A 13,120-nucleotide genomic window follows, 5' to 3' on the forward strand; every position below is an offset into this window, starting at 1 on the left:
ATAATATTTGATGAGAAAATTAAATGAGTTTGAGGCTTTAGCAGGTTTTAAAATAAACAGGAAACAACAATATTGATCAAGAATATATCATCTCAGGACAGTGATATATTGACTAAAATGTCGGGTTTTAGGGTCAAGAAAAAGGTGAAATACTTGGGGGTTATGTTGACAAATACAAATATAAAACTGTTCCAAAATAACTATGTCCCTCTTTGGAGGGATATTAAACAGGACCTATAAAGATGGGACAAATTGCACCTATCACTATTGGGTAATCTGTAATTAAGATAAACATCTTACCAAAGATGCTTTTCTTATTCCAGACATTACCAATACTTGCAACTGATAATTCATTTAAACAATGGCAGAAGGATATGTCCAAGTTTATAGCAAGGAAAAAACCAAGAATTAGATACAAGCTATTGTAAGACGCTAAGGAAAGAAGAGGATTGGGTTTACCAGACTTGAAATTGTATTTTGATGCATGCTGTCTGGCCTGGTCAAAAGAGTGGCTGAACCTCCAGAACAAGAGGTTACTTGAATTAGAGGGCCATGAATTAAGATTTGGATGACACGGTTATTTATGGTATGATAAAGCTAAAGTTAATGTTGAATTTAACAATCACTTTGCTAGACTTGCCATACTAAGTGTCTCAAATAAATATACAACAAGGTTCTCTATGAAGCTGCCTCTTTGGGTGTCCCCCCAGGAAGCTTTTTTTAAAGAAAAGAAATGGTGGTGAAGCCAGACTGGTGGATGTACAGTAAAGTACTATCTTTCAACATCGGTGACCCTACATTAAAGTCGAGGGACGAACTTGAATCAGAAGATTATGTTTGCCATTGGTTTACATATCAACAACTGAAAGAAAGATTTAAACTAGATAAAAAGATTATGGGTTTGATTTAGTTAAAAATGAATTTGAAATTTTTTATAAGATGATGTATCCTTAGTATTTAACACTGGATAAGTTAACTAGAATGTATAACGGTATTCCTAATGAATGTTGGAAGTGTAAAAGTAAAGAAGGGACTTTTTATCATTTATGGTGGACATATGTTAAAGCAAAGACATTTTGGAGTAAGATTCATATTTTAATACAGAAAATTCTTAGAACAAACATAAAGATGAAACCAGCAGCTTTTTGGGGGGGTATAATGGAAAAAGAGTTGGAGAAAAAATTCGGAACTTTAACGTTATGTATGTTGACAGCAGCAAGACTACTGTACACTTAAAAGTGGAAGGACATTTTGATTCCTACCATGGATGAATGGCTACAGAAGCTGATGGAGTTGGCAGAAATGGTTAAATTGACCATTTTGATTAAAGAAAAGAATATAAGTACCTTTGTTGCCATATGGAGACTGCTTTGTGCTTGAGATGGAAAAAAATGAAACTTTGATTTTAGGTTTTACCGATTAGACTGCTATGTGTTTATAGAAATGGCTAGTTTATATTACTATGGAAAAGCAAAAAGTTGTTGTTTGATGTTAGTGATGCAGTTATTTTACTGCAACAGAGGTAGTCAGACATCAACACTTTTTTTTCTTTTCCCCAGCCCTTCCTCACTTCTCTTCCCCTCTTTCCCCTCACTGTCTTCCTATTTTGTATCTTATTTTATAACGTAATAAAAAATTCTGACAATATATATAATCACATAGATTTTTAACCTAGTGACAGGCAAAAAAAGAGCCACGGTAATAAATTGTTATTTAGAGATTTAACATTTTTTACTATCTTATTCTACAAGAAAATAAAATTCCAGTCGCAAATGGTGGTATAATGTTTTCACCTCAATAAAAGTGCACTTCTGTTCTGTTGCGGCCTGTGCAGTTAATAGCTGATTCCGACAGCGAGGAGGCTGGTGTGGTGCTGCGCAAGCAGCCTGTGCAGTTGGCACTCGAGTCGGACAATGAGGAGGCTGGAGAAGATGTGGTGCCAGAGGCAGGGATTCAGCCAGGGCCTTCAGAACCTCCAGAAGCTCCCATAAGTGAAGAGGAAGAAGAGGAGGAGTCTTTTCTCGATGCACGAGCATGCAGAGCTGCGAAAAGGCAGGAGTGGCTCCTCAGGAGGAGGTCTCCTCGAGAGTAAGGCTTGGGGCTAATTGACCACTCCCCTAGCCTATTTAAGGAAGGACGACGACTGATGCAATTTGCAGGAAACAACTTTGTTCACATTCCTTTGAGTCTTGATTACAGAAACGTTTGATTTCGGCTCTTGTTTTTCTCTTATCAGTTTTCCTGCAAATTGCTTCTGGGCATTCTGCCAACCACAGTAAGGTTATGGTTATCTGAAATACTGTGTTTCAGAACTGAGTTATTATTCTTTGAATTCTTGTCGGCTGTTAATGAAGTTAAATTAACAGCTCTTGTTCAGAAAAGACTGATTTATTGTACTTGTGTTCGAACAACTACTAAGAAAACTCATTAGTAGTCTTTAATTAGTAAATTAAGGTTTGTACGGACTTTGTGTGTGCTGCGTTCTTTGGGGTCTGTAGCTGGGGCAGAACAACTTCAGAGTAACCTATATTGTGTACATTGTTAAATTAATCAAACTTTGATTTGAAAATTACAAGTCCTTAGCCACAGATTCTTGCATTTAACATATTTCGGTTTGTAGCATTCTCGCTTTTAGTTCAGAGTTTATCTCAGATATTTACTTATTTTGGAAGTCTTAAAGAGAAATATAGTTTTCATATTATAAAGCTCTATTTCAGTGTTATAAAAAGATTATGTATTCCAATTAGAAGAGCCATGTCACCAGAGACATCTTAAGCATACATTTATTTATATTTGATATAAATAAATGTAGCTCTTGAAAGAAAAATCAGTAGGCTATCGTGCCAAATGAATTGTAATTTAATTATACCCAATTTGCAAGATAAAGTACTTATGGAGGCTAATGCTTCATTCACCACTTTTAAAGTTCTATAAATGTCCTCAGCAACTGCACAGAACTCAGCCAGGTGAATCATTGAAACAACTGGAAATGTTAGACTCTTCAATCAAGAACCAGTATTAAACTACACCACTTAAAAACAAATTAAGACCAAGGTATATAAACAATTAAACCATGTTTTTACAAAGCAGGAAGAGTAAAAAACTTACCGCAAGCTGCTACAAGGCAATGTGATGAACCTGAACATTGCCAGAAAAACTCGCAACGGGAGGAGAGTGAATACATAAAGGAAAGCATCCAGGCACAAAAAGATTCCAAAAATCATCAACTACAGAGGAAAGAAAGAGAGAGAGATACAAGGTTTAATCAAGTTTCATACTGAGCTTAATTACATGTAGAACGGATATGACTATAATCATAACCATCTTCAATGAAACAGAGCAATTTACATAAAATTATATTGAAATACAAAATTCTATTCAAGGCCTGGCAAAACCAGTAGGTTTTCACAATTTAATTAGAAGCAAGGAAGGGGCACCACTCCAGAGAGGAAGTTCCAATTTTACACCAGACAAGGAACAGGGAAGTTCTCGTTTAGCAAGGTACTATTTGTTTAGAGTGTAAAAAAGAAGTTGGAACACATTCAGCAAAAGCTCTCTTTCTAAGCCACTGGCATCTGATCTTTGCAGATTTTCATGGCTTCAGTGCAATAGTGGGATTCTACCAGTTCACACTGGTTCGGTAGAACCAGTTGTTAAGTAGTTAAGCAATTTGGAGAACTGGTTGTTAGAAAAAATCTCGTTTTGTTTTTTTCCACTTTACAGGGCTAATCCTGTAAGGAATTTTTGTTTCCTAGCCTAATCTTTATTGCCCTGCTTATTTGTGTTAACCCTTACTACATGCTTGGCAGTACACCTAGACTTACTGTGACTTCCGGTTCTGGAGCGTCTCGGAGTTTTGTTTTGTTTTTTGCTTGATTTTCTAAAAGGGGAAGAGTTGTTTTAAGCTTTTTACACCGCTGTTGAGAGGAAATACTCCCCTGTTGGAATTCTTCCAGCCAGGGTGCAATGATCAGCACTTTGAAGAAATAATTGAATAACGAAACAGAAGCTTTTAATGACAAGGAACCAAGATGAATAACATTCAGCAAGGCTTATTGGCTAGCTAGAAAGATTGACATTCAAACGTGAGTTTACATACCCTTTCTGACATTTGGTCTAAAATTGGTTTTTGGTGAAATTTAATCCTGTGCTTGGTGATGTTTAATCCTGTGTTTAGTGATGAGATAATTTTTCCTATTCAGCTTTGTTTGGAAGGGAAAATGTTAATCTCTGTTCCTGAAAAGAAGCAGCTTCGGGAATCTGACTAGTTCCTGTATCTATTTTTCTGGTAATTGGTTTAACAAGCAACAGATACTCTATTTGCTCCTTTGCTTCATTCTGGAGAGCTTAAATGATCTCTCTGCTAAAGGGTTTCACTTTATGAGCAAGTATTGGCTGCTGATAGTTATCATTGCATTTTAACTATTTTAATTCCTCAAGTTGCCTGCCTGATTTGTAACTCCAGTTTGCAGTTATTTCTAATCTAATGATTGGTATTTTTGTATTTTTGTACAGCTTTTTGTATTTTTGTACAGGTAATCCTTGATTTACAAGAGTTACAATGGCACTGAAAAAAGTGACTTATGACCGTTTTTCACACTTATGACCATTGCAGCGAACTGTCATTAGGGCAAATAAGCAATGCCACATGACCACCTGGCGACACCCACCAGGTCACATGAAGCAATGCAGTTGTGAAATGAGTGATACGATTGTTAAGAATGCTGCAATGGGCATAAATGTGAGGATGGTCATAAGTGTGAGGACCTGTCAGAAATGACTTTTTTCAGCCCTCTGAGTAGTCCCTATGCACATAGCCACGGCTACCCGGTCACATGACCACCAAGCCACACCCACAAAATTGATTGTTAAAAAAATTGAATCCCACCACTGCTTCAGTGACCCTAATCTTCACTCAGTAGATGAAGTGTTTAGATTAATTAGATTAACAGAGTTGGAAGGGACCTTGTAGGTCATCTAGTCCAACCCTCCGTTCAAGCAGGAGACCCGGTACCATTTCTGACAAATGGCAGTCCAATCTCTTCTTGAAAGCCTCCAGTGATAAAGCTCCCACAACTTCCGAAGGCAAGCAGTTCCATTGGTTGATTGTTCTCACTGTCAGAAAATTTCTCCTTATTATTAGGTTGAATCTCTCCTTGGTCAGTTTCCATCCATTATTCCTTGTCTGGCCTTCAGGTGCCTTGGAAAACAGCCTGACCCCTTCTCTGTGGCAGCCCCTCAAATATTGCAACACTTCTATCATGTCTCCCCTGGTCCTTCTCTTCACTAGACAAGCCATGCTCAGTTCCTGTAACCATTCTTCATGTTTTAGTCTCCAGTCCCCTAATCATCCTGGTTGCTCTTCTCAACATCTTTTTTATAATGTGGTGACCAAAACTGGATGCAGTACTCTAGGTGTGTTCTTACTAAGACTTTATAGAGTGGTATTAGTACCGCACTTGATCTTGATTGTATCCCTCTGTTAATGCAGTTTAGGATTGCATTGGCTTTTTTGACTGCTGCTGCATACTGCTGGCTCATATTTAGCTTGTTGTCCACTAAGACTCCAAGATCCCTCTCACAGTTACTGCTATTAAGCCTGGTTTCACCAATCTATTATGTGCACTTTTGGTTTTTCTTGCCTAAGTGTAAGACTTTATTTTTCTCTACATTGAATTTCATTTTGTTAGATAGGGCCCAGTGTTCAAGTCTGTCAAGATACATCTGGATCTTGAGCCTATCTTCTAGCGTGTTAACTATTCCTGCCAGCTTAGTATCATCTGCAAATTTGGTAATATTGTTCTCAGACACAGTCTCAGATCATCAGCCTTCTATATATGTTACAGTAGCTATAAAATTTACAGAACTCACTTCAAGTATCACCATCTTTCCTTCAGACATTTTCTTCTTATATAACAGAATAACGTTTTGTCTATTTAGAAAACAAAAATCCACATCCAAAAGCAGCTATCATATTGCAATCACAATTCTTATCCAATTCCTAGCATTTTTACACGATCCTCATCCATCCATCCATCCATCCATCCATCCATCCATCCATCCATCCATCCATCAATCCATCCATCCATTCTGTAAGGACCTGCCCCAGCTGGTCCTTCAGGAAAGCCAAACTCTTGACTCCATTGAGTTGAATCAAAAGAACTGAGAGTGTGTGGTTGTAATAAAGTCAGGCGAAATCTGAAAAACCCCACACAAACTTCAAAGCAGCTCTTTTGTGTCCCTAAACCCAACCCTCCCCCCCGACCAGTCCACTGGCAGCGCATATGATGCCACAAGATTGTTTTGAGAACACTGAGATGCTAGGCAGATAATGGTTCACTCTCAGGGCATGACGGCCTAGAAACCAGGCTGGAACCAGCTGGGAAGAAGTCTGCTCTGTCTCCGAAGACAATTCACAAGCGGTTACAGCAAAAGCAAAATTATGTGTAAAATGCCAGCAAGCCATCCTCCCCCAACAAAACAGAGAGAGAAAGCATAAAACAGGAGAAATATCATTTGAGTTTGTCATGATACTGATTGTGGAAGTATTTTAAAAGTTTAGGGGCTCTAACATGACGATGGTCAACCCACTCATTCTGCGCTGTTAGGAAATCTTTCCAGGCTACTAAATACTGAAGGGTTTCCCTATGCTTACGGGAATCTAGGATTTCTCAGATTTCAAAATGCTGCTCCACCTTGATCATCAATGGCTCAGGGGTAGGTAGAATCTTATGTCTAAGGGGAGAAATGGCTTCAGGTTTCAATAAGCTGCAGTGGAACACGGGATGTATCTGCTGAAGAGATTTGGGCAAGTCTAGCTGTACAGTTAGTGGGTTAATGATGCGCTTAATTGAGAAGGGCCCCACAAACTTGGGTCCTAGTTTCTTCAATGGCTATAGAGACTGGAGGTAATGGGGCTCACTTAGAGATTTTAAGCTTCATAGTGGCCTCAGGAATGGACCGGCTAAAGAAGTGGAATCCTGATGTAAACTGGAGGAGACCCTAAAAATCTGAATGAGTTATCCTCCCCGAGAGCAAGAAGGAATCTGGAAGAGAAACTCCTGATGGCGGTGGCACAGAGCAGGAAAAGGACCTCTCCATTATCCCCAAAGAGGATTGGGACTTAAGAGAGGTATTAAAGAAAAAAAGGGTTTTGACAAACTCCTCCCTCAGCAACCAACGGACTGTGCCATAGAGATCCTACTCATGGCTAAATTGCTGTATCCAATGATTCTGAGCAAGCTGTATCCAATGATTCTGAGCAAGTTAGATGAACTGTGGTTGTTCATTGACAAAAATCTGCCCCCAAAATCACTCAACCAGCCCAACCATGGGTAGTAGCCCCTGTCCAGTTTCATGAAAAGAACGGGATTCTTCGTCTATATGTGGATTATAGGGGACTAAACGTCTACCCCTTCCTCCTGATGAAGAATATGCTAGCCCAGAGGTCAGCAACCTGCACCTCTGGCGCCGCATGTGGCTCTTTTACCCCTCTGCTGCGGCTCTGTCACTCAAAATATGCGTCACAACTGCCAATGTGCGACACCTGCCGGCACACGATTTATTGACCTTTTCAACCCTGGGTAGGCCAACCATGGATAAATCCAAGAGAAGTGTCAGAAGAAAACAGAATGTTTAATTCAACTACATATGCTAGTTTTGTGGCCGCTCAAGAAATAGTCAGGCACGGGACGGGTTTTATGGATCCCAATGTTTTCTGTGGGAAACAGGTCCAAATGGCTCTTTGAGTGTTTAAGCTTGCAGACCCCTGTACTAGCCCAAAGGCAACATATTCACTAAGTTGGACCTATGAGAAGCCTACTATCGTGTGAGAATCAGGGAGGGGGATGCAATGTCTTCAAGACCTCAAAGTGGCTTGCCACCAGGCTATCATAGCATTGATGCAGGACAATGCCATGGGGGGGGTCCCCCTGGAGCACAGAGGTGGAAGTGCAACAGGTCCTCTGTATACGTCCACAGGATCACAGCCCTCCCATTGCTAGTCAACTCATGACGAGCCTTCAAAAATGGATCCAGCTGTTGCGCCTCCCGAATCCTGGCCCTTAGGTCCACAGGCTCCTTGGTAGCCATGAACCATTCCAGAGAGATCACCATTCAAGGTGGTATCTTGTCCTCCTCCAGAGTGAATTCAGGCTTATGGGACAGGGTGTCCACACGCTGATTCCATCTGCTAGGGAAGTACGTCACCCTGAAGTTGAACCAAGCAAAGAACAATGACCATCACACCCATCGCTGATTCTGTGTCCTGGCTGTCCATAGGTGCTCCAGGTTCTGATGGTCAGTTTGGACCTCGACTTGATGGTGGATTCTCTCCAAGTGGTGTTGCCATTCTCGAAGGCGACTTCGACTGCCAACAGCTCCTTGTCCCAGATCATGTAATTCCTTTCCACTGCCACCAGCTTCCTGGAATAATAGGAGCGTAGGCCCGGAGGAGCACAGCACTAATGGCTATATGCAATGCATCCATCTCCACTAGATCTCCTCTACAAATGGCCGTAATGGATCGGGATGCTTGGGAATGAGCTCAGAAGCAAAGGTGGTCTTGATGGCTTCGAAGGCTCCTTGCTCCTCTGCCTCCCATCGAAACTTGACCCCTTTCTTGAGCAAAAAGATCAGGGTGGCAAAATGGGGAACAAAGGTCTGAAAATAGTTGGTGAACCACAACAGACATTGCATGTCCTGCACCCACTGTGGGGGTTGCCATTGCTGCAGCACCTCCACTTTCTCCTGGTCCATCTTCCCACCCTCTGGCGAGATGTGATAGCCCAAGAAGTCAATGGTGGTTTGCATGAACTGGTACTTCTCCCATTTGGAGAAGAGGTGGTTCGCTCACAGGTGCTGCAAGATCTGCTGGACATGGTCCAATTGCTCTTGCACAAAGAACGAATAGATGAGCATATCATCCAATCATGAACCTGTCCAGCAGATCTTGGAAGACATCATGCATGAAATACATGAACATGTTTGGTGCGTTGGTCAATCTGAACGGCATGACTGTGTACTCAATGACCATAGCATGTCTGGAAGACCATCTTCCACTCATCTCCCACTCAAACTCGGACAAGGTTATAGGCTCCCCACAAGTCCAACTTAGTAAAGTTCTTGGCCTGGCGGAGACACTCAATGAGTTTATTAAGGAATGGGAGCGGGTACTGATTCCGTACTGTGATCGCATTGAGCTTGCGATAGTCACAGCACAGTCTGAGCTCTTCTGACATCTTCTTAATGAATAGCACCGGCATGACTAATGGGAAGGTTGAAGGCCTGATGAACCACTTCTGGAGATTCTTATCAATGAAATCCCACAAGGCCGCCAACTCCGGTTCCGAGAATGAGTAAATCCAGCCAACGGCAGCTTGGCATCAGGCTGCTCGATCGGGCAGTCATAGGGTTGGTGTGGTGGCATAGTCTGCCAACTCTGTTAATACATCCAAATCAGCCCCTTCCGCCACACCCACTGCACAGTTATTTAGGCGATGAGCAGCACACTTCGGGCTGGCCAAAAATCATGGGCCTGCAACCACTCCAACCAAAGCACCAATGGGAAGTGTGGCACAGCAGCCACGTAAAACAGCAACTCCTCCACATGCACCCCAATATGCATGCGAAGAGGTCTTGTTGATGTGACCACTGGTTCCGATTGAAGTAGCTGACCGTCAATCATCTCCACCAATACCAGCAGGGTTACAGTTGCTGTGGAATGCACCACTGCATGGTAAAGTCGGAATCCATAAAATTGGTCGTGGCCCTAGAGTCCACCAAGGCCTGAACCTCCATGATTCCCCGACCTGGCAATTACACCATAACCCTGTCCCACACAATACAAGCAAAGATCTTCGTGGTGGCGATCTTTCTCAGTGTGAATCAGGCACAGTTGGGCGGCCCCCAATTGCAAAGGCTCTTCTGGTGCCGATGTCACCAACAACTTGGCGGATTTGGATGAGGCCTCCATCCATCGTCGCATCCATCACTGCTGGATAGCGCATCAATGCGTAGGCATTAGTGAATGAGGTCCTGAATCATGGGGGGGGGGGGAATTGGTGTGCGTCAGATCATCTAGCAGTTCTGAGGAGAAACCTTCTTGGAACTGGTCCTTTAAAGAGGACGTTGGTGTTACCTGACATGTCTCTTCTCAGTGCGCTGCGGGAGAATGCAAGAAAGGATTAACTTCAATCCTATTACCAGAGACTGAGTTGTTAGATTTTTCTTGGCCACACCTCCCTTTGCCTGGCTGAGCTCCAGTTTTTCGATGAAGGCATGGCAGTGCAGTATACGTGGACCTATAGAAAATATAATTTCACCCATACCCCTGGATCTGGATGGTCGGCAGGGCGAGTCTTGGATTCTCCCACAGTGCACTGAGAACAGATGTGTCAGGTAAGACCAACATCTTTCTCCAGTGTGCTGCTTGGAGAATCCAAGCAAGAGAGGTACCCAAGCTTGAGATCTAGGGGAGGGAGACTGGCTGGCCCCTGGTCCCCATGGTGGAATGTACTCTCTGAAGAACTCTTCAGCCAAAAGACGCCTCAGCCAAGGCATAAACATCCAGTTTATAATGTCTAATAAAGGGCGATGGGGATGACTAGGTCACCGCTCTGCAAATGTCTTCAATGGGAGACTGCATGAACCATGCTGCAGTAGTGGCTGCACTCCTAGTCGAGTGAGCCGTAATCCATCTTCAGAGATCCTCCTGGCTAATGTTATTGCCACGAGGAATGCCACCTTAAGAGTTAAGTATCTGAGGCTAGAGATCTTCAACGGCTCAAATGGGGCTGAAGTGAGAGCCTGGAGCACTAAGACCAAGTCCCAGGTGGGATAACGATGTACCACCGGAGTTTTCAAATTAGCAGCTTCTTTCAGAAAACTGCATATTCTGGGATGATGAGTAAGAGGTTGCCTGTTTTCACAGGTCAACACTGTGGCTAAAGCTGCAACCTGTCTCTTAAGGGTGTTGGGAGACAGTCCCCTGTCCAATCCAGTTTATAGAAAGTCCAGTACCTCCGGAACTGAAGCTCCTAAAGGGTCAATGTGACCCAAAGAACACCACTGGCAAAAGGCCGACCAAGTGGCATCGTAGATTCAATTTGTTGAAGGCCGTCTAGAAGCCTGGATGGTCTGAATTACATTCCCAGAAAGCTTGTCTCTCCTCAGGAGGCTCCTCTCAAGTGCCAGACGGTCAGCTGGAGCCACTGAAGCTCCGGATGGACCACAACCCCTTAGCTGAGGGAAATCCTGTCCCTGGGAATCCGCCAGGGGTGGGACACTGAGAGGTTGACCAGGTCTGCATATCAGGGGCGCCTGGGCCAATATAGGGCAAGAAGAGGGACCTCCGCCCTCTCCTCCAACACCTTTCTGATGACCCTTGGAATGAGGGGAATTAGAGGAAAGGCGTAGAGCAGACCCCGAGGCCAGGGACTGCAGACATCATTGATCCCTTCCGCCCCCGGGGCTGCAAACCTGGAGAAGAACCTCGGCAACTGGGTGTTCGAAGAATGAGCAAATAGATCTACCTTTGGGTGACTGAATCGCTCACACAGTTCTTTGAAGAGATCCGGATGCAGGCACCACTCTGAGTGGTCTAGGGCAGGGGTGGGCAATTGTGGCCAAGCTGTCTCAGGAATTCTGGGAGTTGAAGTCCACAGGTTGTAAAAGAGCCACAATTGTCCACCCCTGGTCTAGGGTCCTCCTGCTCAGCCAATCCGCCCGCACGTTTGCAATCCCTGAAATATGTTCTGCTCTGATGGATAGGACGTGTCTCTCTGCCCAGAGCCCCAGTTTCTCTGCCTCTGTCATAAGGATTTGGAGCGAGTGCCCCCTTCCCAATTTATGTGAGCCTTTGTGGCCATATTGTCTGTTAGTATGAGGACTTGCTGACCTGACACTGCTTCTTGAAAATGATGTAGGGAAAGGTGGACCGCCCTTAGCTCCAGCCAATTGATATTGTTCTGGAGATTGGTCAGAGACCACCTTCCTTAAACCACCTGTGAATGGAGGTGGGCGCCCCAACCAAAGAGGCTTGCGTCCGATGTGATCGTGATGTGCTGGGTCTCCTTGAAGGCACATCCCCGTCGTATGGCTGGAGAAGTCCACCAGTGGAGGGACCGTAGGACCTTTGGTGGAAGTTTCACTTTGGTCTTTGAGTTGCTTTTTCCGGCTCTCTGATGCACTAACATAAACCATTGTACTGCCATGGCGTGCAGCCGCACCTAAGGCACTTTCGCTAGGCACGAAATCATCTTCCCCAAGAGCTGCAAGAGGAGGTTCAAAGGCACCAACCGCAGAGCAATTATCTTTTCCACTAAGGACTGTAGACTTTCCTGGCGGTTTGATGAGAGGAATACTTGTCAAGATGTGGAGTCTATCACTTTCTTCTAGATGAAGAAGGCGGGTGGAGGGAACCAGATGGCTCTTTTCGAAGTTGACCATGAAGCCATGGTCCTGAAGAGTCCGTATTATGGTCTGGAGATCCTGTTCCACTCGCGAGGCTGAGCTCGACTGTATTAAAATGTTGTCCAGGTAGCATTGTAATCTTATAGGGATTTCCCTGATGTGTGCTGCCACCACTGCCACCACCTTTGTGAAGGCCCTGGGAGCTGACGACAGACCGAATGGCAGAGCACGGTACTGGAAGTGGCACCCTGCATACAAAAACCTCAGGAACTTGCGATGGCAAAGTCATATGGGCACATGAAGATAGGCCTCCTTAAGGTCTATTGATGTTAATATGTTGCCCTTCCTGATGCAGCCCAAGATGGATTGAAGCGGTGGTAAACCACGTGGGTGTTGAGTTTCTTTAAATCCAGAATTCCCCTCCAGTCCCCCAAACTTTTCATTACCAAGAAGAGGATTGAGTAAAACCCTCATCCCTCCTGGCCTTCTGGAACTGGCTCGATGGTGTTGATCTTCAACAGATGTCGGATCTTGGCTTCCATCAGGTTTCTTTTCTCAATGTTGACTGAGACTGGACAACGAATAAATCAATTTAGGGGGGTGAAGAGGAATTCCAGTGCGAGGCTCAATCACACTGTCTACAGAACCCATGCATCGGTCATGGTCCCTTTCCATTGGTCCACAAATTATTGGAATCGGTCGCCAATGG

General features: G+C 43.7%; 1 protein-coding gene across 6 annotated transcripts in view; it reads right to left on the minus strand.

Moving 5' to 3' along the window:
• Positions 1-13,120, minus strand: part of TAPT1 (transmembrane anterior posterior transformation 1) — a 237,882-nt gene that overhangs the window by 119,883 nt on the left and 104,879 nt on the right. For 5 of the 6 annotated variants that reach the window (XM_070948705.1, XM_070948704.1, XM_070948703.1 and 2 more), the window contains one exon: positions 3,109-3,227. In XM_070948705.1, coding sequence (XP_070804806.1) covers positions 3,109-3,227 — 119 coding nt within the window. Of the gene's footprint in view, positions 1-3,108; positions 3,228-3,824; positions 3,854-13,120 lie in introns of those variants that run through there. The other variant, XM_070948709.1, reaches the window with a different exon arrangement.

The sequence above is a fragment of the Pituophis catenifer genome, unplaced genomic scaffold (assembly GCF_029215685.1).
Source record: "Pituophis catenifer annectens isolate HBS135680 unplaced genomic scaffold, rPitCat1.0.hap2 SCAF_8, whole genome shotgun sequence".
Lineage (NCBI taxonomy): Eukaryota > Metazoa > Chordata > Lepidosauria > Squamata > Colubridae > Pituophis > Pituophis catenifer.